This window comes from Mustela lutreola, chromosome 8 (assembly GCF_030435805.1).
Source record: "Mustela lutreola isolate mMusLut2 chromosome 8, mMusLut2.pri, whole genome shotgun sequence".
Classification (NCBI taxonomy): Eukaryota; Metazoa; Chordata; class Mammalia; order Carnivora; family Mustelidae; genus Mustela; species Mustela lutreola.
Window position 1 is genome coordinate 145428500 of NC_081297.1, and position 27993 is coordinate 145456492.

The 27993-nt window shown below is 52.8% G+C and overlaps 2 protein-coding genes and 1 long non-coding RNA gene across 7 annotated transcripts; 2 read left to right on the plus strand and 1 right to left on the minus strand.

The window, feature by feature from the left end:
• Nucleotides 1-700: 700 nt before the first annotated feature.
• On the minus strand, nt 701-25663 carry A4GALT (alpha 1,4-galactosyltransferase (P blood group)). Of its 5 annotated transcripts, none has more exons than XM_059187169.1 (3): nt 25541-25652; nt 4140-4281; nt 701-2730 (listed from the first exon to the last, which is right to left on the minus strand). In XM_059187169.1, exon 3 carries the CDS (start codon nt 2623-2625, stop codon nt 1477-1479), a length of 1149 nt encoding a protein of 382 aa, XP_059043152.1. In that variant the 5' UTR covers nt 2626-2730; nt 4140-4281; nt 25541-25652; the 3' UTR covers nt 701-1476. The 5 variants fall into 5 exon arrangements, with proteins under 5 accessions (XP_059043152.1, XP_059043155.1, XP_059043153.1 ...); XM_059187172.1 differs by having other exon boundaries at nt 701-2584; nt 25541-25651; XM_059187170.1 differs by lacking the exon at nt 25541-25652 and adding an exon at nt 17747-17922.
• LOC131839576 (uncharacterized) lies at nt 22655-24754 on the plus strand. Its single transcript, XR_009356997.1, has 3 exons — nt 22655-22852; nt 23073-23428; nt 24037-24754. It is a non-coding gene; the product is annotated as an uncharacterized LOC131839576 (long non-coding RNA).
• LOC131839851 (uncharacterized) lies at nt 24835-27895 on the plus strand. Its single transcript, XM_059187544.1, has 3 exons — nt 24835-24852; nt 24883-25742; nt 26843-27895. Exons 1-3 carry the CDS (start codon nt 24835-24837, stop codon nt 26847-26849), a joined length of 885 nt encoding a protein of 294 aa, XP_059043527.1. The 3' UTR covers nt 26850-27895.
• The last annotated feature ends 98 nt before the right edge of the window (nt 27896-27993 follow it).

Consider the following 27993-nt stretch of genomic DNA (forward strand, 5'->3'; position numbering starts at 1 on the left):
TGCATGCTCTCTAATTAGTAAAATCTTTAAAAAAAAAATAGGGGAATGATGCTCTGATTGGAGATATAACGGACATATAATCCATTGTTGTCATTAAAATATCACCTGTTCTTGAATACCGCTAGAGCGAGGAGTTCACTTCCTAACCAGGCTGCCCAAGACAGTCTATAGGCAGCATCCAGAGGTCTCTGAACATCTCCCTCTTGGCTGCCAAAGAGCAACCTGCCAAGCCCCAGGGTTCCTGGCAGCACCCCTGGTCCCGCACGGAAGTGCTTCTCCAGCCTGGCTGGAGCACCCAGCTCTCAGATGGGGCTTCCCCGGTGCAGACCAGCCGGGGCCAGGGCTGCACCTGGCAGAGAGCATTCTCCTCTGGCCCAGGCTTGGCGCTGCCAGCAGGGAGCCTCTGCTCTCTCCCAGGATCTGAGCCAGGCATCTAAGTGAGGCAGGGGGGACCCCACAGTCCCTAACACCTTCCCCTTCTAGGCCTGGGACAGCATGCACCTACTGGGGTAATGGGCTCCTGGGGTGTCTTGTTCGTCCCCTCCCCCATCCAGGGTCCCAGAACTCTGCTCTCCAGGCAGGGCTGAGTGACCTCAGGCACATCATGACCACTCTGGCCCAAGCTGCTTCCCATCTGCAGAATGGGGCTACTGTGGGTTTGTGCAGTGGATTTCTTGTATCAACCACCAAGCACTCGGTGTCCGGGAGCCGCTTATATTATGTTTATTATCCTGTGTTTATTGTAGGCAGGAAGGGGGTTGGTTTTCTTAAAACCCGCCCCCATGCCCTGGAGTAGCCAGCAGGTGCACATCACCCTTGCAAGATCTCTGGAAAGAGAATGGGGTGAGCAGGCAGGTCTCCCCAGGCCAGCTCAGCCGCTCAGCCACTCAGCGCCTCTGACAAAGAAACCAAAGGCAGGAAAGAGCAACGCCCCTGCCAGCCCCAACCCCCAACCGGGCTCATGAGGCCAGGTATGCACTCCTGCTGCCTCCCCCATCCCCTCTCCTTCCTACCCGTTCTGGGGTTTTTCCATCCATGCTCTCATTGTGGGCACCTTGGCCTCCACTGGGCTGGCTGCCCCGAGATGCCCAGAAGCTGCTTTAGTGCACACAGCTCTGGTGTGCTGTCCAAAAGACCCAGATGTGCACGACAGCAGATTCGGGGCTGGGGCCCTCCCACCCCCCACTCGTTGCCTGCACCCTGAGAAAGCACACAGGCTGGGCGGGGTGTCCCACCAGCCTCGCCCAGGAAGGAGCGGACCTGGGGGCCTGCCGTGGGTCCTCCAAGCAAGCACACCTCGGGGGCGGACAGCTGCCCACCCTCCCCTGGGCCCGCCCCAAATCCTAGGCTGTGGCCACTCAGGCCTCCCTGTCCCGGGCCCTCCCATCTCGCCCCCCCTGCCCAGGAAAGGTGGCCGGGAGTCCTGCTCCATCAGGAACCCCCCGTGGTGTGGGGAGGGTGCCCCCAACAGGCCCGTCACGAGTACATCTTCATGGCCTCATGCGTCGTGGGGCAGTAGCGGGCTTGTAGCTGGGCCAGCAGCGCCCGGGACGTGGCCTCCAAGCGCGTGCCCTGGCTCTTCTTGTTCCACACATGGACGGCGTACGTGACCTTGAGCAGCCGCTGCAGCTCCTCGGGGCTGACCTCCTGGAAGTACCTCCTCCAGTCCTGCCAGGGGATGGGGTAAAAGGCCTCGCTGGGCAGGGCGGTGACGCCGCGGCAGGCGTGGCTGTCATCCAGGCTACGGATGGAGCACCACTTCTTGAACACCCGCGTGAGCAGCTGCGGGCCCTGGTGGCCCCAGATCCAGCCGTTGTAGTGGGCCACGAAGTCGTGCATGCACAGCGCCATGAACTCGTGGTGGCGATCGAACGCCAGGAAGGCACCGTTGAGGACGTAGCGGGACTGAGTGCCCAGCGTGTTGGTCAGATTCTGCAGGTTCCTGAGGACGATGAAGTCCGTGTCCAGGTAGATGCCGCCGAACTTCCACATGAGCGCGATGCGGGAGGCGTCGGAGAGCACGGGCAGCGCGTATGGCTCCCAGCGGTGTCGCCAGGCCACGTACCAGGCCGCCAGGGGCGTGTCCCGGAACAGCTCCTCCAGGTCCAGCGGCAGCAGGTGCACGTTGGGGAAGCAGCCCAGGAGGGAGAGGCCCAGGTGCCGGGGCAGGGAGGCGTTCCCGCCGGGCAGCCCCTTCATCAGGACCACCACCCGGGACTCGGGGTGGGCCCTGGCGGCCGACTCCACCGAGCACATGAACAGGAAGTTGGGGTTGGTCCGGTCTGAGGTCTCCAGGAAGAAGATGTTGCCCGAGGGCGGGGTGCTGGACAGCAGCGTAGGGGGCACCAGTTGGGGGCAGGGGACCTCGGCAGGTAAGTGAGAGAACTCTCTCTGGCCTCTGGGCTCTCCCACGATGTGCCAGTAGATCATGACGGAGACGAAAAATGTGAACTTGAAGCTGATGATAAACAGGGTGCAGAGCCGCTGTCTTGGGGCGCCCCGAAGCAGCCACAGCCGGCACTTAGGGGGCCCGGGCATGTTCTCCCCGGATGACGCCAAGCGCCCGTGGCAGGAACCGGCCGGTCTGTAAGAGACGAGCGTCACATTCGGGCAGACCGCTGGCATCCCCGGCCCCAAGAACACTTCCCACAAGCACCAGTGATGGCCAGTGTTAGCTTCCAAAAGCCCACGGATCTGCTGGCTCCGAGTGCCACCTCCTTCCTCCTCTACCTGCAAAGCGGAATGGCAGGCCAGAGGCCGCAGGCTGGGAAGAGTCCCTTTTGCTCTCTGTGACACACCTGGGAGCTTCCCAGGAACTGAGCCAGTGCTACCTGCAACACACGGCCATAACGCCCCAGGCCAGGGTCTGGTACAGACGAGGGTTGTCAGAAGCGATGCCTCTGCCACCACAAGGCACTCGGGCCTCTCTGTTTGGTGAGGCCTGGGCCCCTTGGGCCACTGGCAGCCCGTGATTTGATGCCCAGCACATGGACCCCTCAGCCCCATTCAATTCCACAAGCCAGGCCTAAGAGGGCACACTGCCAAGTAGCCTTAGGGCTTTTCAGCAGGAAAGCCTGGGGCCTGGGCAGGCCTGGGCACTGGCACCCAAAGCCTGGAGGGCTGGTGGGCTCCAGGCACCCAGGGATGCATGCTGGGTCCTAAAGTCCTTGTCTCGGACACAATGGAGTCTCTTAAGTGTCTGGCTTTCCCAGCCTCTACCCTGGGACGTGCTCCCTAGAGACACAGGTCTGGAGGGAGAGGGGCAGGGAGATTGTGTTGCAAGCCAGTAACCCCGCCTAGGACTGCTGCCCTTCGACCCTCACCCTTCTCCTGGTGATGTCCACCTGGCCAGCAGACAAGAACATCCTGGGGGCCTTACAAACTGGGGGAAATGAAACAGGCCTGGGTTCTGTCCCCAAGGGCAGGGCTACGGGAACACCGGGGAGGCACAGGACCTTACGTCTGCCCGAACCAGCTAAGACATGGGGCAATTCACTGAGCTCACGCTTCCCACCTGCAGGCAAGAACACCGGAACCCACTAAAGGGTTCCACACGTGCCAGGTGGCCTGCTTAGGAAAGTCACACACATGAAACGTTCTAAACCTTCCCAGCTGCTCTATGCAGTGGGGATCACTGGCCCCACCACCACGAGGCACGGAGAAGTCTGGTGATTCACAAGCGGTCCCGGGGCAGGCAAGTGATAGGGCGGGGGCTTGAAGCCAGGCCACGGTCCAGCCTGGGAGAGAAGTGGCACAGGGGGCGTGGGAACACACCTGGCACTTCGGCGACTGAGTACACATTTACCCCCAGGCTGTTACCGCTACTCACGGGACCCCGGCCACCCTTTACCCAGCGCCTTCTAAATTCCTGGGGCCCGTGTGCACCTCTTCTGGCTTTCCGTAGCCCCAAGGGTGGTTGGACTGTTTCTCCTTTAGAGGCCAGGAAACGTGGACACACAGAGGGATGGAGGGACTGGGCAGGCAGCCTGGGGGTTAACGGGGGCTGGAGTCAGCCCCTCCCCAGGACAGAAGGGTCTCCTAGCCCGAGGGTAGTGCCAGGAGGCTGGGACTTGAGCCTCTGGCCTGCCCCCCTGGTGGAAGGCTGGGACCCGCGGTGACGTCTCTGGCTGGTAACTGACCAGCCTGGGTGGCCCATGGCGGCGAGGTAGGGATCCGGGCAGCTAGGCAGCTCTCCGGGGGACACGCCCTGGCTCAGCAGCCACACTCCTCTGCCGACAGGAACACGGCCCCTCCACAAATGCTCCGCACCCACAAATCCATCTGCAAAAGATGGCGAGACACAGAGTGAGGAGGGCGGCGGGTTCACGGAGGCCTCATGCCCCAGCCACACGGGCTCACTGGCTCATTGATCTCTCTCGGCCCCACAGGGTGCTTGGGAGAAATTAAGAGAGAGGTGCAGCTCTGCCCCCGGGGAGCTCTCAGCGGGCAGGAGGGCCATCTGGACACAGACACGGACAAGGCTGGTGACCGCTGAAATGCAGCAAAGGGTCCAGCGGAGCCAGGGAAAGGTGGCTTCCTGGAAAGGGACACTGCTGGAAGAGCCTTAGCCTGGTGGGCCTCCAGAAGCGCCACAGGGCCCTGTGCGCCTTCCCCCCCCAGAGCCCGGCTCGGAGCCTGACACACAGTAGGCACACACAGACGACTCGCCCTCTCGCTGATCGGCTCACTCATGGATTCACTCCCCCGGTGGCCAGAGGGACACTCCGAGGACACTAGCCAGGCCATGTCACTTTGTCTGGAGATCTTCAGTGATGTGGGAAGCCCGGGTCCACCAGGTCCCGCATGGCCCCCATCCCGGCCTCACACCCGGCGTCTCTCGGGGTCGTCGGCTCTCCCCCAGCCACCCCGGGCCTGCTCACTCTTTCTCAAACCCATGCCCCCCGTACTGCCATCTCAGGGCCTGTGTGTATGCTGTCCCCTCTGTTTGGAACCCTCTTCCCACAGCTGTTCACCTGGCTCGGTCCCTTACCTCCCTCTTGTTCTCACTCAGAAATCATCTTCCTGGGGCGCCTGGGTGGCTGGGCCGGTGAAGCGTCTGCCTTCGGCTCAGGTCATGATCCCGGGGTCCTGGGATCAAGCCCCACATGGGGCTCCCCGCTAGCAGAGAGTCCGCTTCTCTCTCTTACTCCTGCTCCCTCCTCCCCCTTGTGCTCTCACTCTCACTCTCACTCTCAATAAATAAAATCTTAAAAAAAAAAATAAATCATCTTTTTCCTGTGGGGCCTCTCAGGCCCCAAAACTCCACCTCCCTTGTCCCTTCACGGCCTCCTCTGGAGTTTACAGTCGTCGGTACTTCCTCTGCCATACGGGACGTTTCGTTCTCATTTGTGTGGGTTACTGATGCGGAACGTCACCCCACGGGGACGGGTCTTTTTTGGTTTTCCTCAGCATCTCGAGTAGAGGGGCCCAGGGATGCAGTCCGCAGCCCCCGAGCAAAGACTCAGTGTGGGGGTGAGTCAGTCAAGGAAGGAGCCCATCAACCAGGGCAGGAATCAATGAACAATCAGTGAATGAATGAATGAGCGAATTAATGAATGGGCTGGTCAGCGAGTCAGCAAATTGGCAAATGACAAAAGCAGTCAAGAGCGTGTGAGCAAGGAGAGGGGGCTGGAGAGCCGGGGAGCGGCCTGGGATCCCCGGCTGGGTCATGGGCAGCAGCGCCACTAGAAATCAAGAACCTCCTGTTCCCCTGCGAGGAGAGGCTATTTTGGTCCTGAGTATTTTTAACCCCATGTGAACCACACCGAGGAGTGGGCAGAGAGCTGTGCAGATCGAGGCCCCGGCCTCCCAGGGGCCCCACAGCACTGGGGTGATCTGGCTCTTCTGGGGTGGGGTGGGGTGGGGTCTGGGCTTGTTGGGGAGGCCCGATGTGCCCCCTGAGCCCGCGCCCGCCCCCATGGAGAGTGCCAGTCCCAAGCAGTGTCGTTATTTGGTCCCGGAGCCCAAGACCCAGGAATAGAAACTGTGCACAGGGCCAAGTTGGCCACAGCCCAATCCCCGTGTGACCTCAGGTCCAAAGCATGCTCCTGGCCCCCCGGGATGGGCCTCACAGCTGCAGCCCAAGTCCTGGCCCTTGTCAGCAGAGCCTGGCACGTGGCCACTGCCTCCTCCTGCCTCCCTGCCCCAAGGAGCCGTTTCCAGTTAGCTTGCGGAGCCACCACCCTGCTCTGAGCTCCTCTGCGGCTTCCCATCATCAGGACCCCCGTGATCCAGCTCAGGCAGGAAGTGAGGGTGAGAAGCACCCAGCCGGCGGGTCAAAGGCCCAAAGGCCCAAAGGCCCGACCGCTCCCTGCTTGCTGGGCTCTCAGCACCAGCTTCGTGGGCCCCCCCCAGTCAGGGGCACCGGAGTCAGGGACCAGGTCCAAGTGCCTAGAAATGGCTTCTCTGCCTGGTAATTGTCCCTCCTTCATGGCCCACAGTAGGGGCCACCCCACCTCTGACCTTTCCTTGGCTCCCGTGTCCATCCAGCTCAGCCTGGTGCTGGTGGACCCTGACCGGAGCAGAGTCACGGTGACGGTCAGACATGGTCCACACCGAACCGCGGGCTGTTGGGATGGGTGCTGACTGGCTCCCAGAGGTCCAGAGAGGGACAGGGATTCTGCCAGGGTCACACAGCCATGGAGGGTGGAGCTGGTGCCCTCAGGGAGCCCTTCCTGCCCCCCACCCCAGCAAGGACTGCCTCACCCCAGGTCTCCCTGGAGATGCTTCAGGAGGCAGACAGCCCAGCAGAAGTCACAAACCACAAAACCAAGGAAACAGAAGAGGGACCCAACTCTGATCCACTCGCTGTACTGGTTTCCTGTAGCTGCTGAGACCAATGACCACAACAGGTGCCAACTTTTTTCACAGCTCCAGAGAGCAGAAGTCTGAAACCAAGGTGTTGACCAGACCCAACTCCCTCTCGGGCTCTAGGGGAGAACCGTTCCTTGCTCCTTCCAGTTTCTGGTGCCCCCTTCCAGCCCCCCCCCCCCCCCCCAGGCTTGGGGCTGCTTCCTCCAGCCTCTGCCCCTGCGCTCACACGGCCTTTTCCCATGTATGTTCTTCTCCTCCTCTGTTGCAAGGACACTCGTCATTGGACTATGGCCCATACTCGGCTAAGCCAGGATCGTTTCCTCATCTCAAGATCCTTAACACCTGCAAAGACCCTTTTTTCCAAAGGAGGTCACAGTCACATGTCACAGGGGTAGGACACGACACATCTCCTCTCAGGCCACTATTTATCCCCAAACACCACTTTATATGTCCCCTCTGTCCTGGAGCCTCAGAACCACCCTCTGGTCACACACTGCCTGGGACATCACTGGAATGGCAGCTCCTCTGGACCCCAGGTGGGCCTCGCTGCATGGCCAGAGAAAAGGGGCAGATGTTACCTGCACTGGTGATTCCCAGTGCAGACGGCGTGGCTGTCTGCTGGCTTTGCCTGCCCAGCATCCATTCTGACAACAGTATCCTGATTTCTTTTGAGGAACTGCCTCCACCTCACAGACCTCACTCTCTAGTTCTTGGGGTGGGCACACGATTCAAGTCTGCCTAATGACTGTGCCATGTTCTCTAGGTCACAGTGAGCAGCTCGGGGAGGGCACGTTAACCCAATCCAGGCCAAGCAGAGTCACGTGCCTTCTAATGGAGGTGCTAAGATGGAGCCATGAGCCAGGAGGGCGAGCCTGCCTGCCTGACAGAGAATGACGCTGGCCCCAAGGCCGGCAGAGACAAGAACTGGAGAGAAAGAGATGCATGATGATGTCATCATTACACCTGGATGCTGCTATGCCTGAAACTGGTACATCCTGGACTTCCTGTTACGTCAACCAACCAACACACACACACACACACACACATACACAGGGGAAAAAGAAAGAAAGAGATGAAGGAAAAGTCTACCAAGCTGAAAGTAGGGATACTTTTGGAGACAGGACAGGATCAGGAACTCAGACCCTCCTTGGTGGGAAGATCAAAACTTAGATCTAGAAAATCCTGCTTGAAGAATTCACAGTCCTGGCCCTGTACCCCTCTCCCATCTTTCGAGTCATAAGTAAATATTTCTACTTAAGAAGTAGGAGTTAGGGGCGCCTGGGTGGCTCAGTGGGTTAAGCCTCTGCCTTCAGCTCAGGTCATGATCCCAGGGTTCTGGGATCGAGCCCCACATAGGGAGTCTCTGCTCAGCAGGGGGTATGCTTCCTCCACTCTCTCTCTGCCTGCCTCTCCACTTGTGATCTCTGTCAAATAAATAAATAAAATCTTAAGAAAAAAAAAAAAGAAGTCGGAGTTACAGTTACTAGAAGGTGATTTTTATAAAACAGCAGTTTTTCAGAGCAGAACTTATACAATGTTTCTTCTCTGAAGCCCTTAAGATGTTCTAAAGCCAGAATCGGGTCCACAGTGGTTTGCTCTTTGGGCAAGGTTACCAACAAAATGAGGGAGGTAGAGACTTGTTTTTCCGAAAGGAACAGGGCAGATTCTTGGTTCTGAATTTTTCTTCCTTTGCTGATGTCATACAGAGCACAGGAAACAGAAAATAAACCACAAGCTTCAGCTTCAGGGACACCAAGGCCACGGAAAACCCATAAACCCCAACTCACATGTAAATGAGGCCCCAAGCTCCCGAGTCCACTAGATATAGCAGTGAGCCGGGGAGGAACAGGGTGCAGAGGGGACCCGAAGTGGAAGCCTACAGAAATTAGCACTTCTTAGAGGAAGATGAGAAAGTCAGAAGAGTGAGCTGTATTCCGAGTGAACCGGGAGAGTTCAAGTTTGGAGGCAGGTGGCCCACTCAAGCCAGTTGTGTTCTGTGAGACCAAAGCACAGTGGATCTAGAAAAGGGTCATATGTTATTTTATTTTTTATTATTTTTAAAAGATTTATTTATTTGAGAGAGAGAACACAGCAGGAGGGGCAGGGAGAGAGAGAGAGAATCCCAAGCCGACTCCATGCTAAGTCCAGAGCCTAATAGAAGGCTCGATCTCGGGACCCCTGAGATTATGACCTCAACTGAAACCAGAGTCAGACACTTAACCAAATGCATCATCCAGGCACCCCAAGGAAGGTCATATTTTAAAGGAATAATCAATTTCCGTAAAAATGGGAGAAACTTCGAGAACTAGCCTGGTTTCTCTCCTAATTTCCACCAAAACCTCCTATTAAATGCTGATCCAGGAAGATTCAACCAATTTCATTATTTTTTAAAAAATGGTTAAAGGAGGGGCGCCTGGGTGGCTCAGTGGGTTAAGCCGCTGCCTTCGGCTCAGGTCATGATCTCAGGGTCCTGGGATCGAGTCCCGCATCGGGCTCTCTGCTCAGCAGGGAGCCTGCTTCCTTCTCTCTCTGCCTGCCTCTCAGTGTACTTGTAATTTCTCTCTGTCAAATAAATAAATAAAATCTTAAAAAAAAAAAATGGTTAAAGGAATAAAAAAAAAAGAAAAAAAACAGTGTCCATACAAAGATACTCCAAGAATGAAAAGGGAAAGGAATACTAATGTTCTCTTACGTACAAAGAAAAATCACCATAAAAATATTCCCACAAAATGAAAAAAAACTCTAATACAAAATTATGGCATGAATTAAAAAAGAACAAACAGGGGTACCTGGGTGACTCAGTTGTTAAACATCTGCCTTAGGCTCAGGTCATGATCCCAGGGTCCTGGGATCGAGCCCCACATGGGACTCACTGCTCAGAGGCAAGCCTGCTTCTCCCTCTCCTACTCCTTCTGCTTGTGTTCCCTCTCTTGCTGTGTCTCTCTCTCTGTCAAATAAGTAAAACCTTAAAAAGAAAAGAAAAGAAACACACACACACACAAACACACAAACTTTAAAAAGTAATTCCAGGGATGCCTGGGTGGCTCAGTCAGTTAAGTATCTGCCTTCAGCTTAGGTCATGATCCCAGGGTCCTGGGATTGAGCCCCACATCAGGCTCCCTGCTCAGCGGGGAGCCTGCTTCTCCCTCTGGCTCTCTTCCATCTCATTCTTTCGCTCTCTCTCAAATAGATAGATAAAAATTTTTAAAAAGGGGCGCCTGGGTGGCTCAGTGGGTTAAGCTTCTGCCTTCAGCTCAGGTCATGATCTTAGGGTCCTGGGATCGAACCCCGCTGGGCTCTCTGCTCAGCAGGGAGCCTGTTTCCCTTCCTCTCTCTCTCTCTGCCTGATTCTCTGCCTAATTGTGATCTCTGTCAAATAAATAAAAACAAAAATCTAAAAAAAATTTATTTTATTTTATTTATTTGACAGAGAGAGATCACAAGTAGGCAGAGAATCAGGCAGAGAGAGAGAGGAAGGGAAGTGGGCTCCCTGCTGAGCAAAGAGCCCGATATGGGGTTCAATCCCAGGACCCTGAGATCATGACCTGAGCCGAAGGCAGAGGCTCAACCCACTGAGCCACCCAGGTGCCCTATTTATATATATATATAGGGGCACCTGGGTGGCTCAGTGGGTTGAGCCTCTGCCTTCGGCTCAGGTCATGATCTCAGGGTCCTGGGATCAAGTCCTGCCTCGGGCTCTCAGCTCTGCAGGGAGCCTGCTTCCTCCTCTCTCTGCCTGCCTCTCTGCCTACTTGTGATCTCTGTCTGTCAAAAAAATAAATAAAATTATACACACATATATATGTATATATACATGTAGTCCCAGCTATGCAGGCAGACCAAAAAGCAGAAATACAAGAGCTGCAAGAAATGAGACAGTATGTGATGTGAGAACTAACAGACCTCAGAAACAAATTAGAAGGAAAATACAAGACTATTTCAGAAACGAAGACTCGATGGTAAGAAATACCCAGGAGAACAGATTCCAGACAAAGTACAGGAAGAGCTACAAAGATTAAAATGAAAAAGTCACAAAATTCAGCAGAAAGAATCAAAGAACCAAAACAAGATGAAACAGACTGCAGAGGAGATCCAACACACGTACAACTGACCTCCTGAAGAAGAAATAAACAGACAGATAGAATAAATTGCTGCAATTATAATTCAGGAAAACCTTCCAGAAATAGGGGAAGGCCTAACTTCACAGACCCAACTGAAAGGGCACACCATGTGCTAGAGAACAGTGACCCAGAACAATAAATCCCAAGACACAGGAGAGTAAAATCACTGGGCTTTAAAGGTACAAACGTAAATCTCTGGGGAGCTACATACAGAGCTCAAGGCACGGACAAAGGACAGAGAATCTGGCTGGCATCTGATTTCTCTGTAGCAGCATTTATAAAAACAGAAGACTGTGGAACAACACCTACAGGGTCATCAGAGAAAGGAAGTTTGAGCCAAGATTAACCTAGAGCCACAGTGTTCTTTAAATAGAAAGATTACAGGACGCCCGGGTGGCTCAGTCGGCTAAGTGTCTGCCTTCAGCTCAGGTCTCGATCCCAGGGTTCTGGGGTCGAGCCCTACATCAGGTTTGGGAAGTCTGCTTCTCCCTCTTAATCTGTCCCTCTGTCCCTCTCGTTCTCTCTCTCTCTCTTTCTCTCAAATGAATACATACAATCTTTTTTAAAAAATAAATCCATGTAAAGATTACGCCAAGAGTTTCGAAGTTCAAGGACTTAGGCAAGATTGCTCCTCTGAGGAAGACCAAAGAATCAACTCCAGCCAACAAGCTGGTGCTTTAAAGAACGGTAGTAAGAGAACTGAATGTATTTAACTGCGGCATCCTCTCTCCCAAGAAAGGGGAAGAATAAAGAGGACAGATGGAAAGGAAATGGTACCTACCCAGACAATACGGAAATGATCTAACTACCCCAAACTTGGCAGGCAAGCGGGAAAGGAGGTTGAAAATGCAATGCGCTCTGTGGTTACCTCATCTTTAATCTCAAGCAGTAAGAGCTAAAAAATCCAACAGCAAAAGTTTAAGCACATTTCAAGTACAAAGGCGGCAACAAGAGGATAACATTGCCGATTTTACCGCATCTAATAAGACGCATTGTTATGTGCCCACTTAAAAAAACTAAAATGCTGCCCATTAAACAATGTCAGTCTGCTTTCTTATCCTGCAGAATTTTTATCTTGAAAAAATGGTTTCGTCAGATTTTACAATCACCAAGGGGCGCCTGGCTGGCTCAGTTGGAAGAGCACGTGGCTCTCGATCTTGAGGTTTTCCCACACAGGATCACCTCCTGTACCCATCACGTGTGGGTCATGTGGCATTTCTCGAAAGTGCTTCACTGTTGTCTCTAGAACGTTCTCCCTAGCTGCTGACACTTCTTCAGGTTTTCGTGGCAATGGCAACATGAGTGTTCATGAGTGTCACCTGACCAAGAACCGCTGGGATGGTCAGAACGGAAAGAAGATACGCCTTCATCACTCAGTACAGTGTCAGCCGAAATGGGACCATGACAAGCGCAAGGGAAACAAAAAAGAGGAAACAAGTTTATTGTTCCTAGAAGAGAAACAATACTGTCTACAGAAAGAAGAAACTAAGTAGTATATAAAGGTGTGAATATAAAGGTAGCCACTCGAACAAAAACACAAGCTTTCCCAGATATCAGGAGGACTTTCTTTTTTTAAACACAGTGAAAGAGTAAAGAATAGAGCCCTTCTACATGGATGAAGACATATCTGCATATGTATACACAATATGACATTGAAATGAGAAACCTGTGATATCAATATAGGTAAGCAGGCTTAACTCACTTATCTTTATGAAAAGAAAGATTTTTGATGGAGATCCCAAGCAAAAAATCCAACTCTATCCTGTATCTGAGAGAATGAAATATACATCAAAGGGATTCTGAACAGTTGAAAGTAAAAGAGCAAAGGTAGAAAGACAAATACGAACAAAAACAAAGCTAAGGCCATGATCTCAAAACAAGACTGAGAATTCAAGCCAACCATCACTAAATGAGCCCAAGAAGGGCCATATAGAATGTAAAGGTATAATTTACAATGTACCAAGTAACACTGCAGTGATTTCCAGGAATTAGAAAGTACAAAATATTAGGTTAAATAGATTGAAACACACTAATAAGAGATTTTAATTCCCTTCTCTTAGCCCAAGAAATAAGTAGATCAAATATAAGAATTCAAAAGATGTAGATAAAATAATGAGTAAGTTTCTATACTGCATCAAATTCTATCCTAGACTTTCTTTTTTTTTTTTTTTTTTTTTTTTTTTTTTTTTTAAAGATTTTATTTATTTATTTGACACAGATCACAAGTAGGCAGAGAGGCAGGCAGAGAGAGAGAGGGGAGAAAGCAGGCTCCCTGCTGAGCAGAGAGCCCGACGCGGGACTCGATCCCAGGACCCTGAGATCATGACCTGAGCCAAATGCAGCGGCTTAACCCACTGAGCCACCCAGGCGCCCTAGACTTTCTTTTTAAGAGCAATAAAGCATTCATAAAAATCAAAAACAAAATTGATAAACCTTTAGCTAGATTCATCAAGAAAGAAAGAGAACTAGGGGCGCCTGTGTGGCTCAGTGGTTTGAGCCTCTGCCTTCAGCTCAGGTCATGATCTCAGGGTCCTGGGATGGAGCCCCACATCGGGCTCTCTGCTCAGCAGGGAGCCTGCTTCCCCCCCTCTCTCTGCCTACTTGTGATCTCTATCAAATAAATAAATAAAAATCTTAAAAAAAAAAAAAAAGAAAGAAAGAGAAAGGACTCAAATAAATAAAATCAGAAATGAAGGAGGAGAGATAATTGATTGACACTCCCAAAATACGAAGGATTATATGAGAATGCTATGAAAAATTATACACCAACAAATCGGACAACCTAGAAAAAGTGGACACATTCCTAGAAACATATAACCTTCCAAAACTGAATCAGGAAAAACAGAAAAATTGCAAAGACTGATTACTAGTAATCAAACTGAATTAGTAAGCAAAAAGCCCCCCAAAACAAAAGTTCAGGACCAGATAGCTTCACAGGCAAACTCTACCAAATATTTGAAGAAGAGTAAATACCTATATTTCTTTTTTTTTTTTTTTAAGATTTAAAAAAATTTATTTACTTGAAAGAGAGAGTGTGAGCACAGAGGGAGAGAGAGAAGCAGATCCCTGCTGAGCAGGGAGCCCCATGCAGGGCTCCATCCCAGGACTCCAGGATCATGACCAGAGAGGAAGGTAGACGCCTAAACTGACTGAGCCACCTAGCCAACCCAATACCTATTCTTCTAAAACTATTCCAAAAAATAGAAGAAGGAAAGCTTCCAAATTCATTTTATGAGGCCAGCATTACCCTGATACCAAAACCAGATAAAAACACCATAACATGTGTGTGATGAACACAGATGCAATAATTCTCAGCAAAATACTAGCAAACTAAATCCATCAACATATTTTTAAAAATCAATATGGGGGGTGGGGTGAGGAAAAAAATAATTCACCACCATCGAGTGCGATTTATTCCCCAGATGCAAGGGTGGCTCAATATTCACAAATCAATCAACATCATATATTAACAAGAGAAAGGATAAAAACCGTATGATCAGCTCAATAGATGTAGAAAAAGCATTTGACAAAGTACAACATCTATTCATGATAAAAACTGTCAACAAAATAGATTTAGAGGGAATATACCTCAACATAATAAAATCCATTATGAAAAACCCACAGCTGTCATCACACTCAATAGGGAAGAACTGACAGCTTTTCTTCTACAATCAGGAACAAGAAAAGGACGTCCACTCTCAATACTTTGATTCAACACAGCATGGTAAGTCCTAGCCACAGCAATCAGACAAGGAAAAGGCATCAGCATAGGTAAGAAATGAAGCAAAACTCTATTTGCAGATGAAATGATACTATATATAGAAAACCCTAAAGACTCCACCAAAAAATGACTCTAACTGATAAATCAATTCAGTAAAGTCACAGAATATACAGAAATTAATATACAGAAATCTGTTGTGTTTCTACACACTAATAATGTAGTAGCAGAAAGAGAAATTAAAACGATCTCGTTAATAGCTACACCAAAAGGAATAAAACACCTAGCAGTAAACTTAACCCAGGAGGTGAAAGACTGGTACTCTGAAGACTATAAAATATTGATTAAAAAAAATGAAAGATGACACACACAAATGCAAGGATAGTCCATGTTCATGGATTGGAAGAACCAATACTGTTAAAATGTCCATACTACTCAAAGCAACTTACAGATTTAATGCAATTCTTATAAAAATACCAATAGCGTTTTTCACAGAAGTTAAACAAGATATTACTAAAATGTGTATGGAACCACCAAGACCCTGAACACTCAAAGCAATCTTGAGAGAGAACAACAAAGATGGTGGGATCACAATCCCAGATTTCAAGAAGTACAACAAAGCTGTTGCCATCAAAATAGTATGGAAACTGGTGCAAAAACAGGCACATAAATCAGTGGAACAGAACAGTCCAGAAACAAACCCATGCTTTCATGGTCAATTAATCTCCAACAAAGGAGGCAACAATATGCAATGGGGAAAAGTCTGTCTCTTCAGGAAGTCATGTTGGGAAACCTGGACAGCTACAAGCAAAAGAATGAAACTGGACCACTTTCTTACATCATCCACAAAAATAAACTCCAAGGGATTAAAGACCGAGCTGTGAGACATGGAACCATAAAATTTCTAGAAAAGAGCACAGACAGTCCTTTCTTTGACCTCAGCTGTAGAAACGTATTTCTCGATTATGTCTTCTCTCACAAAGGAAACAAAAGCAAAAATACCTATGTGATTCTGGAATTTGACAGGTTGATTCTCAAGTTCATGTGCCAAAATAAACAAGCAAAGACGTCTAGGAAAATTCTGACAAGGAGGGGAAAAATGAAGGATTTCAAGTTCTTTAGATATGAAAACATGCTGTGAAGTTTCCATACTTGAAACAAGGCAGTCTTTAGAAAACACAAAAACCAGGGGCACCTGGGTGGCTCAATGGGTTAAAGCCTCTGCCTTCCGCTCAGGTCATGATCGCGGGGTCCTGGGATCGAGCCCCGCATCGGGCTCTCTGCTCCGCGGGGAGCCTGCTTCCTCCCCTCTCTCTCTCTCTCTGCCTGCCTCTCTGCCTACTTGTGATTTCTCTCTGTCAAATAAACAAAATCTTTAAAAAAAAAAAAACACACAAAAACCAGAAAACAAAAACAATGCACTCTTAGCAAAGAAACAAAAGCTATCATTGCCATGGTCAGGTCCCCGGATATCCAACCACTGCAGGATTTCCAGTTAGTAAACTAAACTAGGTCTTCTAAGGTGTTGGGAAACGGGAGTAGAGGCTGTGTTCACATCTCAGAACTCGCCCCAGGATCAAGTCCAAATGTAAAATAACAGACCCTATAAACATTTAGAACCAAAACAACATGGGCAAATTCCTTTATAACCTCAGAGTTGGGAAAGTTTTGTTAATTACGTATGAAATCCATCCAGAAGCCGTAAAAGAAAAGATGAATACATCTGACTCCTTGAAAAACCCCAATTGCTTCATGGTGGGATTTTGCCCCCCGAAATCCCATCAGTGGAGTCAAAATGGAAGTGACAACTTGGGGTAAGTTTTGTGCCCCTCGGATCCCAAAAAGTCCGATCTTTCCGAACCTCTAAAGAGCTCCCAGGAATCAAGGAGAAGACAACCCGGGACACCAAAGAAAAGTGGCCAAAGTCCGTACATACACACGTAAAACATGCCCCTGAATATGTAAGCAAGAGTGAGGCTCTTTCTTAAGTAAGAGAAAGGCAAATCAAAACACTTCGTACAGCATCTCTCACCTGTCAGATGGGCAAAATCCAAAACTTGGACAACACATTCTTCTGGCCAGGCTGTGAGGGGACGGGCGCCTCGCCCAAGGTTCGTAGGCTTGCCAGATGGTATGAACTCCAGTGGCCGAGGACAAGTAAACAACACCTCTCAAAATTACACAAATGCTTAACCTCTCTCGGTGTAACAGTGTGAATTTATCTGTAGATAAGCGCATTCACAGAGGTCAGAGATTTTCAATCGCCAATGGCTGAAAACAACCCAAGGTCTTTTTTGAAGGGACTGATTAAAGACACAAAGATACACTGATTTGATGTAAACGTCGGCTTCCAGAGGGCAGGGAGGAAGGCTGTTTTTACTCATTGTTGCATTCCCTGTGGCCAGTACAGGCCCTCAGACATAGCAGGGGCCCAAAGTATAATTTCTGAACAAATAGTCAATGATCCCTAAACTGCCCACAAAGCCAAGATCAGACCAGGTAACTAACCTCGGTGAATGCCATCTGCAGACGATGCGGATGCCTATTAGAAAGTGTAACTGACATGTCCTGCCTCACCATCTGAGGGTACAAAATAAGGTCACATACTTTATTTTTTTTTTAGATTTTATTTATTTGGCAGACAGAGATGACAAGTAGGCAGAGAGGCAGGCAGAGAGAGAAGGAAGTAGGTTCCTGCTGAGCAGACAGAACCAGATTCAGGCTCGATCCCAGGACCCTGGGATCATGACCTGAGCCGAAGGCAGAGGCTTTGACCCACTGAGCCACCCAGGCGGCCCAAGGTCACATACTTTTGAATTGTCATATTTAAATACCTGAGTCTTTCCTGGTCCCAAGAGAGGAAAGGTGACTTTTCCAAGGGGGCAGGGCTGGTAAGCACAGAAGATAGGATTTGTACCCAGGATTATCAGGCACAGACCTCTCCTCTTTCCCGGAGGCCATCCCTCCCTCCAGGGTCACTCCAGCTCTGCCTGGGGTTGGCTTCTCAAGAGCAGGGTGAAGTCATTCCCCACCCCCACCCCACACGCTGCCCACCCCCCCCAGCTCTGTGCTCAGTCCAGGCAACATAACCCACCATGAATCCTGACTCCTGCACATTTGCAGTCTTGGCCCGTGCACACACACACGCTTACTGGTCTGCAGGGCCAGGATGGTGGGAATGGATGAGCTTTCTGTGCTGGTCATCTTCTATGCCCAGCGGTCACAGAGGCACAAGAAGCAGGGGAAAACTCTTCATCAGATAAGATCCCGCCTGGCAAATGAAATGCCCACGGAAAAGGCATTTGTAAATTCCAGCCTGAGTTAAGAGTCCTGAGCTCACTGTATTTGAAAGAAAGCTCCCAGGTTGCTTCATTTTTTCCTTTTTTTTTTTTACTGTATGAAAGATTACAAATAATTGGCAGCAAAAGAGAGCGTCGACCCTGCCCCGCACAGTCTGCGCACACAGACCGCACTGACCATACTGGGTCTGCTTTGTCTTAACCACCTTCGCTAACGGTATATTGCCTGAGCAAGGGACTGCTTTCTATCTTGGACACACTTGCTCTGTGATCGTGGAGTCTGACCTCTCTCTTCCCAATTCCGAGCCTCAACTTCTTCATCTGTAAAATAAAGAGCTGGGAAAGATAATCTCCAAGGACCCTTCTAGAAAGACCTTCCAAAGCTGGTGTCTCTGCTACCAGTTCTGTTCATTCCAGCAGAAGTGGCTCTCACTGACCTCTCCAGGCAGTGTATTTCAGGGTCACCTGCCCCTTGGTGCCAGGCCAAGAGCACAGGCATATAATGAGACCAAAAGGATGACAATTCACAGATAAGAGAGTTCAGGCTCAACCTAATTACAAAAGTCTTCTTGGAAAGAAACCCATTAAGCCCCTGGCATCACACACAGTCCCCTGATCCTTCATTCGACAAATGCCTCAACACCTATTATGGGCCATGCCCCACTCCACCATCTGGAAACAGACAGCAAGGAACAAAGCCAATTGTCTTTTGCTTCCTGGAGCTGAAATTCCAGTGGGAGAAAATTAACAAGTAAAGAAATACATCAGGTGGATGACATGTGCTGTGTGGAAAAATGCAGCAGGGAGCGTGGACTGGGAGGCACAGGCGGGTGAAGACGGCCTCTCTGAAAAGCTGACATTGTGCCAAGAGCTGAAGGAGGTGAGGGGTTGAGCCTTAGGGCTATCTGGGGGAAGTGTGTCCCAGGAGGGAAATTGGTGAGTGCAAAGGCCCTGGGGCATGTGTGCCTAAGGTGTTGGAATAGCAGAGTAAGTAAAATGGGAGGGAGAAGGCACCAGGAGAGCAAGTCAGAGACATAATGAGACCAGGTCATAGGGGGCCTTGAGGGCCACTGGAAGAACCTGTCTCTCCGATTGGGAGGGCTGCCACCCTCGGGAGCTTCTGAGGAGGAAAGGGCTATCGTGTGCCATTGTCTTACAGTTCTTCGGGATCTGGCTACTTTTTGAGACTAAACCACAGGGGATGTGTGTCAACAAGAAAGCAGTTATGAGGTTCTTGCAACAGTCCAGAGGAAGAGGAGTGGAGGAGAAATTCTTCCCCTGGGAAGCAGGGGGAGAGACCCTCTTGGAACACTTTTCTGACCCGTCTCTCCTTCCCACGTCGGCCCCATGACCACAGCCCAGCTCAGGACTCTGTCCTCTGCTTCAAGACCCACAACCCCAGCCTCTTCCCTGGCTTCCTGCCTCTGCTCCAAGCAGATCTCCAGGCCTCGTGGGCACGTCCCCTGCAGCCCCTGCACCAGCCCCCCGCCCCCGCACCCCAGGCCCACCACCCCCGGACCAGCCAGGCTGACCTCTGCCAGATTGCTCAAGCCATCAGCCGCTGGGAATTCCAGATTTCTGCAATATGTTCTTTCCCTTCCCTCAAGACCTCCCTCCATCCTCCCCGCCCCGCAGCCTCTCAACCATCAGACAAGGGAAGAGCTGCCGCTTGCCAAAGGCACCACATGTCAGGCATCCTGCCAAGCACTGATCACTCTCCTACATCATCATGCCAACCAGTATGGTCCCCGTTCACGTGCTGGAAGATGAAGGTACAGAGAGGAGAGGCAACCCTCCCACCGCGGAAGGGCCAGTAAGCCTGGGAGGCAGGATCTGCACCTAGGGATGTCTGCTCTGAGTCCTCTAATGCTGCTTCCTCCCTGAATCTCTCCTGACCTAGGTGAGTGGAGCACACCACCTCCGGGAAGCTGCCTGGATTTCAGCACGCCTCCCACTGTGGGCCGTGGCCTGGGTCCCCACTGCACGTACTGGCACTCGTGGCTACCTTCCGAACAAATGGTCATGTGAGCAGCCCTGAACCCCTAATCCCAGGCCTAGTCCACAGCCCAGACCAGGGTTGGACCCTCAGGGCCCTGGGTGAGTCCCACCGGGAATGGCCAGGGTGCATTTGGCCGTGGAGGATACTGGGAGCTGAGAAACGTGGTCACTGAGCCACACATTGCCCACTCTCCTGAGGCTCTAAACGACAGTAACGGAGGGACGGCACCATCACTGTGCGAGGACCGAGGTGTGAAGGAAAACCATGCCGACACTCCAGGTGCCTTTGAACATGATGCTAAAAACGTGAAAGGAAAACCAACTCCACGGGTTTCCACCAGGCTCTGGGAATTCCACGTTTCTGTAGCACATGCTTCCCATGTCCCAAGACATCCCCCCCATCCCGTCTCAGCAGCCGCCTAACCAGAACAGGAACGAGGAGCTGCCATTGGCTACCGGGTCCACCGAAACCCCGTTCCCAGCTGCATGGCGGGCAGGGGATGGCAGTCGTGGCTTCATGCCTTCGCGTCCTGTCCCCAACAGGACTGTACGTCCAGTCAGTACCCCGCAGTGACCCCTGCTTTACCCCACCCTGAAGACGGTGTAAGGCCACTTAAGACCCAAGGCAAAAGCACGTGACGAAGATTCTTCTCCATCCCTTCTCCATGCTTCCATGTGCCCGGGGGACCTGGCACTTGGCACGCTCGCAGACACGGAGCGGAGTTGACCCACAGCCATGTGCACACGGAGGGAGCACGTATCCGACGTTCTGTTCTACACCTTGCTTTATTTTTCATTTAAAAACATGCAGGGCCCCTCTGTTTTGAAACTAGATAGAGGCACAACTGTACACATTTCCTAAAACTCATCAGGCTGTGCGCTTGCGGTGAAGCATAGATGAAGCCTGCTTGGAAGTGTATGCTACGCCCCCATGTCGTGTCCACAAACACTGCTCTGTACCCCAATCTTGCAGGGATACAGAGTATCTCCCATGGCGGATCCACCCTTCACTTTGCCTATTTCCTGTCCTGACTCCCGGAAACGTGGTTTCCATCTCTCTGCTTTTATGGGCAACACGGGGGTGAATCTCTGCACTCAGTCTTTGAGCACATCCTTAATTACTTCTCTAGGACTGGTTCCTAGAAATGAGCCTCCTGGGTCACAGGAAACATCATTTAAAGCTGTGTGTACAGATCACTATCTTGTCTCCAGAAAGGTCTTGAAAATTCTACGATCTCTGGGCGCCTGGGTGGCTCAGTGGGTTAAGCATGTGACTTTGGCTCAGGTCAAGGTCTCAGGGTCCTGGGATCGAGCCCCGACTTGTCCCTTTCCCTCTGCTCCTCCCCCTACCTCATGAGCGCGCGCGCGCGCGCGCGCGCACACACACACACACACACACTTTCTCTAATAAGTAAGCTTAAAAAAAAAAAATTAAGGGGCGCCTGGGTGGCTCAGTGGGTTAAGCCGCTGCCTTCGGCTCGGGTCATGATCTCAGAGTCCTGGGATCGAGTCCCACATCGGGCTCTCTGCTCAGCGGAGAGTCTGCTTCCCTCTCTCTCTCTCTGCCTGCCTCTCCATCTACTTGTGATTTCTCTCTGTCAAATAAATAAATAAAATCTTTAAAAAGTCCATATTCTCTCCAGTGTCAGAACTCACTTACCTTCCCGTGGGGAGTGGGGAGCTGCTTGAGCTGACATTTCTGAAAGGCTCCCCATCAGGCCTAGAGCTCCGTGGTTAATAGTAACAGTATACATTTCTTAAGGGCTTACTGTGCACAAACACTGGTCAAAGCGGTTTTCCTGGAGTAACTCAATTTAATGCTCCCGACAGCCCTGTGAGGCAGGTGCTCATGTTATCAACTAGGGTTAAGAGTTGGGGGAACCGGGGCGCCTGGGTGGCTCAGCTGGTTAAAGCCTCTGCCTTCAGCTCGGGTCATGATCTCAGGGTCCTGGGATCGAGTCCCGCATCGGGCTCTCTGCTCAGCAGGGATCCTGCTTCCTCCTCTCTCTCTGCCTGCCTCTCTGCCTACTTGTGATCTGTCTGTCAAATACATACATAAATAAATAAAAATATTAAAAAAAAAAGAAAGAAAAGAGTTGGGGGAACCAAGGCACAGCTGGGATTCCAACGCCCCTTGCCAGGTGGAAGGAGTCTGCCTGTGGGCCAGCCAAGTTCACCTGGGACTGCTCTGGTGCTGGAAACGCAAACTCACCACCATAAAGGAAAAGTGCTTAACCCCAAGTCTCAGTTTCCTCCTCTGTAAAATGGGTCAAATAGCACAAGCTGGCAGAGCGTTGTTTTTGTCTCAATCCACGGCTGGTTGACCCACCCCCCCCAGGAGGCTGCTTTGGAGACCCTGTAGGAAGGTACAAATGAAGACCTCAGACCACCGGATAGTGGGCGGGGGCAGGGACCTTTCTCGCTCTGTGTCTTCATCCGGGATGAGGGATTCTGCTCTTTCAAATCAAGTCTGTTGGGGGAATGTGAAGACCACTTCTCCTGCTTCACTCTCACGTTCCCCGTTGGCCAAGTCAGACTTTGCACAGGTCTGACTTCCAGAATGTGCAGTGTGTTCCCGCCCGAGAGTGTGGGCACAGGGCACGGTGGGTGGGCACCAGGCAGAAGGGAAGGGTTCTTCCCGTCCTGTGGCCAACTTGGCTTCCACTGGAAGCTTCTGGAGTCACTGAGGTCTGTCCAGAGGGAAAACAAACAGAGACAGACGGGAGAGGAAGGGACTTTCACTCACTAAGATGGGCGCAGTTTCCTGAGATCTACTAGAAACGGACGCGCCAAGAGGGGAGCGATTCTCAGGGGCACACGGTTAATGCCTGGAGAGCCAACTCAGGATGCATCCCGGCTACTCTGCAGCTGACTGAACCCAAACAAGGCACTTTCCCTCCCCGGTGAGTCTGTCCACTGGGGGTGGGGGGTGGGGAGCTGGTAACACCTGCTACCTCCCAGGGAAGCAGGGAGGACCCCAGGGGATGAGGCTGGCAAACAGCACTGGGAGCTGGGGGCCTGAGGACCAGAACCTTTTCTCCCCACTGAACTTTTCCACCTCCCTACATGAAGATCAAAGCCAATTCATAAGGTGTCAGCCTGGCCATTTTTCCTTTTGCTCAGAAGTTCCCTCGACCAATGCCGGACACCCCCAGCTCCTGCATCTTCTGGGACCTCAATCCAGGAGACGGGCTTCTCCGCCGGGACTCAGCCACGCCGACTTCTGGCTTCTTCCCATCAGCTCATAAATGCAGCCAAGTCTCCTTGATCGAAAAGCACCCACACAGATGAAGGAAAGTAGAAATAAAAAAGGTGCTCTTCCAGAACACACACCAGCAGCAGCAGCAGCAAAAAAAAAAAAAAAAAAAAAGCCGAATGATAATCGGGGAAGTCTTTGCCACCAAGAGACCAAAGAGCAATTACCTCGCTGATGAGCTCAAACAAATGAATCAGAAACTCAGATATTGTCATTTCACAAGGTACGTATATGTCAGATCACCCTGTCCACCTTCAGCGTACCTGGTGCTGCTTATCAGTTACAGCTCCATGAAAAGGGGTGGGGGTGGCGGAGGGGTGGGGGGAACCACGCAAAGATCCTAGACGCTCATACTCTTTGACTCAGTAATTTCCTTTCTAGTAAATAACAAGAATTGCACGCTCACAGCCTGAGGAAACGTGAAATGGTATAGGCCCTCTGGAGAGCCAGCTGACTCCAGGTAGGGCTCAAATGCAGTGACGACTAGGGGATGCTCTTTCCAGGAAAAATCGGGCAATGGACACATGCGCAAGTTCAATGTAGCGTTATCCCAAAGCGCCTAACTTTCAAACGCGATCCATTAACTAACACAATGTAACCCAAGTAAACAGTGAAAAAAGGTTTGAGAGAGGCGAGGAATTTGAAAAAATTTCTACAGACAAGATATATTCAAATATGTTTAAAAAGTATTTTTATAAAAGTTCAGCAAACGTGGTGAATTTTCACAACAGGAGTCTCCAGGGGTGCAAATAGGGTATCTTCCCCTTACTTCCTACAGGTAATTCATTCAAGTTCCATTGCGGGAGCACTAACTATGCACTGGGGTTTCAGGTACTACGGTTCCTTTCATCCAGAAGTTTCCAGCTTGGAGAGGAGTGAAACAATGCAAACACAGGGCATTTAGCAGGGCTTTCGAGCTCACCTAGGAGGTCCAACGGGTGGAAGTGCATTCCGGAGTGAAAGCCGCGCGAGTGCAGAGCTCGGGTGACTCGGCTGGTGGAGCCCTACACCCAGCTGCCTGGAGGGGCGGCAGTGGGTGGGGAGGGTGGTGGTGGGGGGAGGAAAGAGCTGTTCCACATTTCAAGTTCCTTTTCTCCTGTGCCAGTCCTGTCCCAAATGTCCCCGGCAGCCCCCTCCTTACTCGGCCTCCTATCCCAGTTGGGACCTTTAACCTAGACAGCCAGAAGGGCTTCCATCGGTATAAGGAAAGGAGACGTATTTCAGAATTTCTATTTGGGAGTCTGTCCTCTAATACCGTGCTGTCCTAGCAGACAGGTGCCCCAGGCACTAGGAACAAGTTTGGGAGGAAGAGGAACAGGATTCCATCTTGCCTCTCCCTTTCTTTTGTATTTGGGCCGCCTGGGGAGTTCCGCCTAGGGGATCTCTGAGCAGGAACACCCAGCGAAGACCTAGGTATGGAGGGTACAGTCATGGCCAGCCTGGGTCCTGCTTCTGCCAACCCCCGCCAGCGAGGAGCAGGCAATCACTCAGCATCTCCGGGGCGGAGGGGAAAGGGTGTCCTCCTGAGGGAAGGGTGGATGCGGGGGTGGGGGGGCTTTTAACTCTCTCAGAGCCAGAGGCTCAGCTGAGTCTGCCCAGGAGGTGGGAACTTCTATTGCAGGGTGTCAGATGAGGAAACTGAGGCAAGCTCCCCAGCCCCCCAGAAGCGAAGGGTAGTGGACGCGGAGACTCCTGCGGGAGCCTCTCCCAAGCCGTCCCCACTCCCACTCCGCGGTTCCCATCTGGACCAGAGGGAGGGAGCGAAGCGAGCTGGAAGGAGGGGTGGTCAGGATCCCAGAGAGGGGGTGCTCCGACCCGGGCCCTTCCCTCCACCTGCAGGGCCCTGCCCCCGCCCCGGCACTTCCGAAGCCTCGGCATCCCCTCCTGGCCCGGGGCCGACGCCTCCCGCCCCCCTCCAGCCGGCCGCACCCCCTCCGGGGCCAGGCCTCCCGAGGCGATTCCGCGCCCCGGAGCGAGCCGCGCGCCTCCCCACCCGGCCTGGCCCCGGGCCTCCCGCCCCCAAGGCCCCTCTCCGCCGGCGCGGGACCCGGGCCCGGGCGGGGCCGCTCCTCCCCTCGCGAGCCGGACTCCGGGTCCCGCCGCCGCGCTCAACTTCGGGGCGCAGTTGGCCGGGGACCGCCGCGCCCAGTCGGCGCGCACGCAGATGTCCCTCCGGAACAGGTGGCCCGGGCGGCGGCCGAGCCCTCCCCGCCGCCTCCGCAGCCCACCCTCGCCCCGCCTTCTCGCGGCGCCCCTTCCCACCCGCGCCCCCGGCGTCCCCAGGGCCGCACCCCGGAGCCCCCGCCCGCCGCCCCCTCCGCGCGGTCCCCGGTACCTCCGGCTCCCGCGGCGGCGGCGGCGGCGGCGGACGAGCTGGCCCCGCGGGCCGGCGGGCAGCGCGGCGGCGGGAGGCAGCGCCCGGAGTCCGGCGGCGAGAGCGCCGCCCCTCCGGCCCGGGCGTGGTCAGCGCCGCCCCGCCCGCCCGCCCCGCTGGGTCCCCGCGGCTCTCCGCGCGGGGCCAGGACCACCGTCCACAGGTACGGAGCGCTGCCCGGGCCTCCCTGTCGCCGACTGTGCGGGCTTAGAGTCGGGTTTCCCCATTTAACAGATGAGAAAACTGAGGCTCGGCCGCTTAAGTCACTTGAAGGTCATGCGGCTGAGGAGGGGTAGTTGTCAGTGTTGGGACCCGGGCCTGATGTCACCGCCTAGAATATATTCATGAACGTCCCCATCCCACGCCCCAACTGTGTCTGGTGCTAAACGCTTGGCCCGCATGGCTGTGTTTTACTGAATTTCACGGATGCGCTTGAACCGCCACAACTTCCGAGGGTCCTTGCGGCTGCTGCGGCGTCCTGGCCCCGCCCACTCTCCTCCGGGTCCCCTGGGGGCTGGCTGTGCGGTCCTCCCTCCTCCCGGCTCCCCCACCCCCTCAGCCAATCCCCTGGCGCCCTGGCCACCTTGGAGGACATGGAAACTCTCCATCCCAGCCCTGGACCAGTCTGGCACTTAGTAGGCACCTGTGAATGAAGGCTTCCAGAAGATCCGCGTGGCCTCCCAGCACCCATCCGCAGCTTCCTGGCCTGGTACTTGGGCGCAGCCTTCCCTCCCAGGACCCCCGGACCCCAACACCCCCCCGCCCCCCCACCCCCGTCCACAAGCTGCCACCCTTCATGCGCACACTGACTCAGCACCTCTCCCCTCTCACCCCTGCCCCCTCATTCTGTCACCCCTCACACTGGTGCTCCCCCATCTTCAAAGCAAAAGAAGAAACCCAGAACCCCTCAGGGTCCTCCAACCTGCTCCCTTCCCTACTGCCTCACGTTTGTCCTTTGTAGCAAAAGTTCTCCAAGAGTTGCCTCTCTGGGCTGTCTCCTGCTTCTCCCCTTTGTCCCTGAAGCCCCTCCCCCAGTAGCCCATGAAATCTGTCATTTTGGGTCCCCAGCCCTGCCCACGTTCCTGGGTGCACGTGGAGCCTGGTCCTTGTCTCGCGGCAGCACTTGGCCCTGCTGCCCCCTTCCTGTCCTCTGAAGCACCTTCCTCTTTTGGCTTCTCAGTCGTCACCTGGGACCGCTTCTCCTCTGGGGCTGCCCCCATCCTCCTTTGCTGACCCTCTTCGCTGACCCCCTTCTCTCCCCAGCCTCTAGAAGTTTCCACGGCTCTGCTCAGCTCTTGATCTTCTGCTCCTTTCCCCACTCTTTACCTTGATGCTGCCACCCAGACCCGCGGCTTTGGAGGCATCTCTCTGCCGATGACGCCCCAATGTGGCCTGCAGCCCGGACCTCTCCGTGAAGGCACGTTTCCAAACTGTGCTCCCTTCCAGGGCTCCGGCCCACAGGCTGATCTCTCCCCACGCTGTCCTGGATCTCCCTCTCCTGCCGCTTGGGCCCCAAACCGTGCCTCCTCTCTGCCCGCCACCCACCTTCCCCACACCCACTCCAGCGACAATCCTATCAGATCCACCTTGAAAATATGTCCAGAATCTGACACTTCTCACCCCTCCCCCTGTCCAACCACTAGCCTCCCCCCAGGGACCTCATCTGGCCTGTGCTCCTGCCTCCTGGACTCCCCTGTCCGAACAGTGGCCAGAGGGAGGTGGGCAGAGGTCAGACCCCATCCCTCCACATCCCTCCCCTGCCCAAGCCCTTCCAGGGGCTCCTCGCTGTTCTCGGAAGAAAAACCCCTGCCTCGCCCTGGCCTCTTCCCTTTGTCGGATGCGGGCGCCGCCCAGCCTCTCTGGCCGCCTTGCTGGTGCTCGCCCCCTCCTTGCTCTCGCTGGAACAGACTGTCTGCCTGGAACAGTCTTGCCCAGATACCCACGCGGCTGTCTCCCTCGCCTCCTTCAGGTCAGAGCTTCCTTGTCAGCTTCTGAGTGAGGATGCGCTGACCTCCCTGTCTCAGATCGGACATGCATATCCTGTGCTCCCCCGAACACCTATCACCACGCGACATGCTCTGTTTCACTTACACGTTTATTTTAATGCCAGTCCTCTGGGGTTGTGAGTTCTCCAGAACAAGGGTTCCTGCTGACTTGTTCACTGCTATGTCTCCCTCCTGGAACAGTGTTTGGAACAGAGTGACTGGATGCTCAGCGCACATGTGTAGAATGAATGAACCTGTAGGATTTCACCACTGCTAATATTCACAATGCCTTTTCTTTGTATTGGCCTTTTCATTTCAATAAATGTTTTTTTTTTAAATATTTTATTTATTTATTTGACAGAGAGAAATCATAAGTAGATGGAGAGGCAGGCAGAGAGAGAGGGAAGCAGGCTCTCTGCTGAGCAGAGA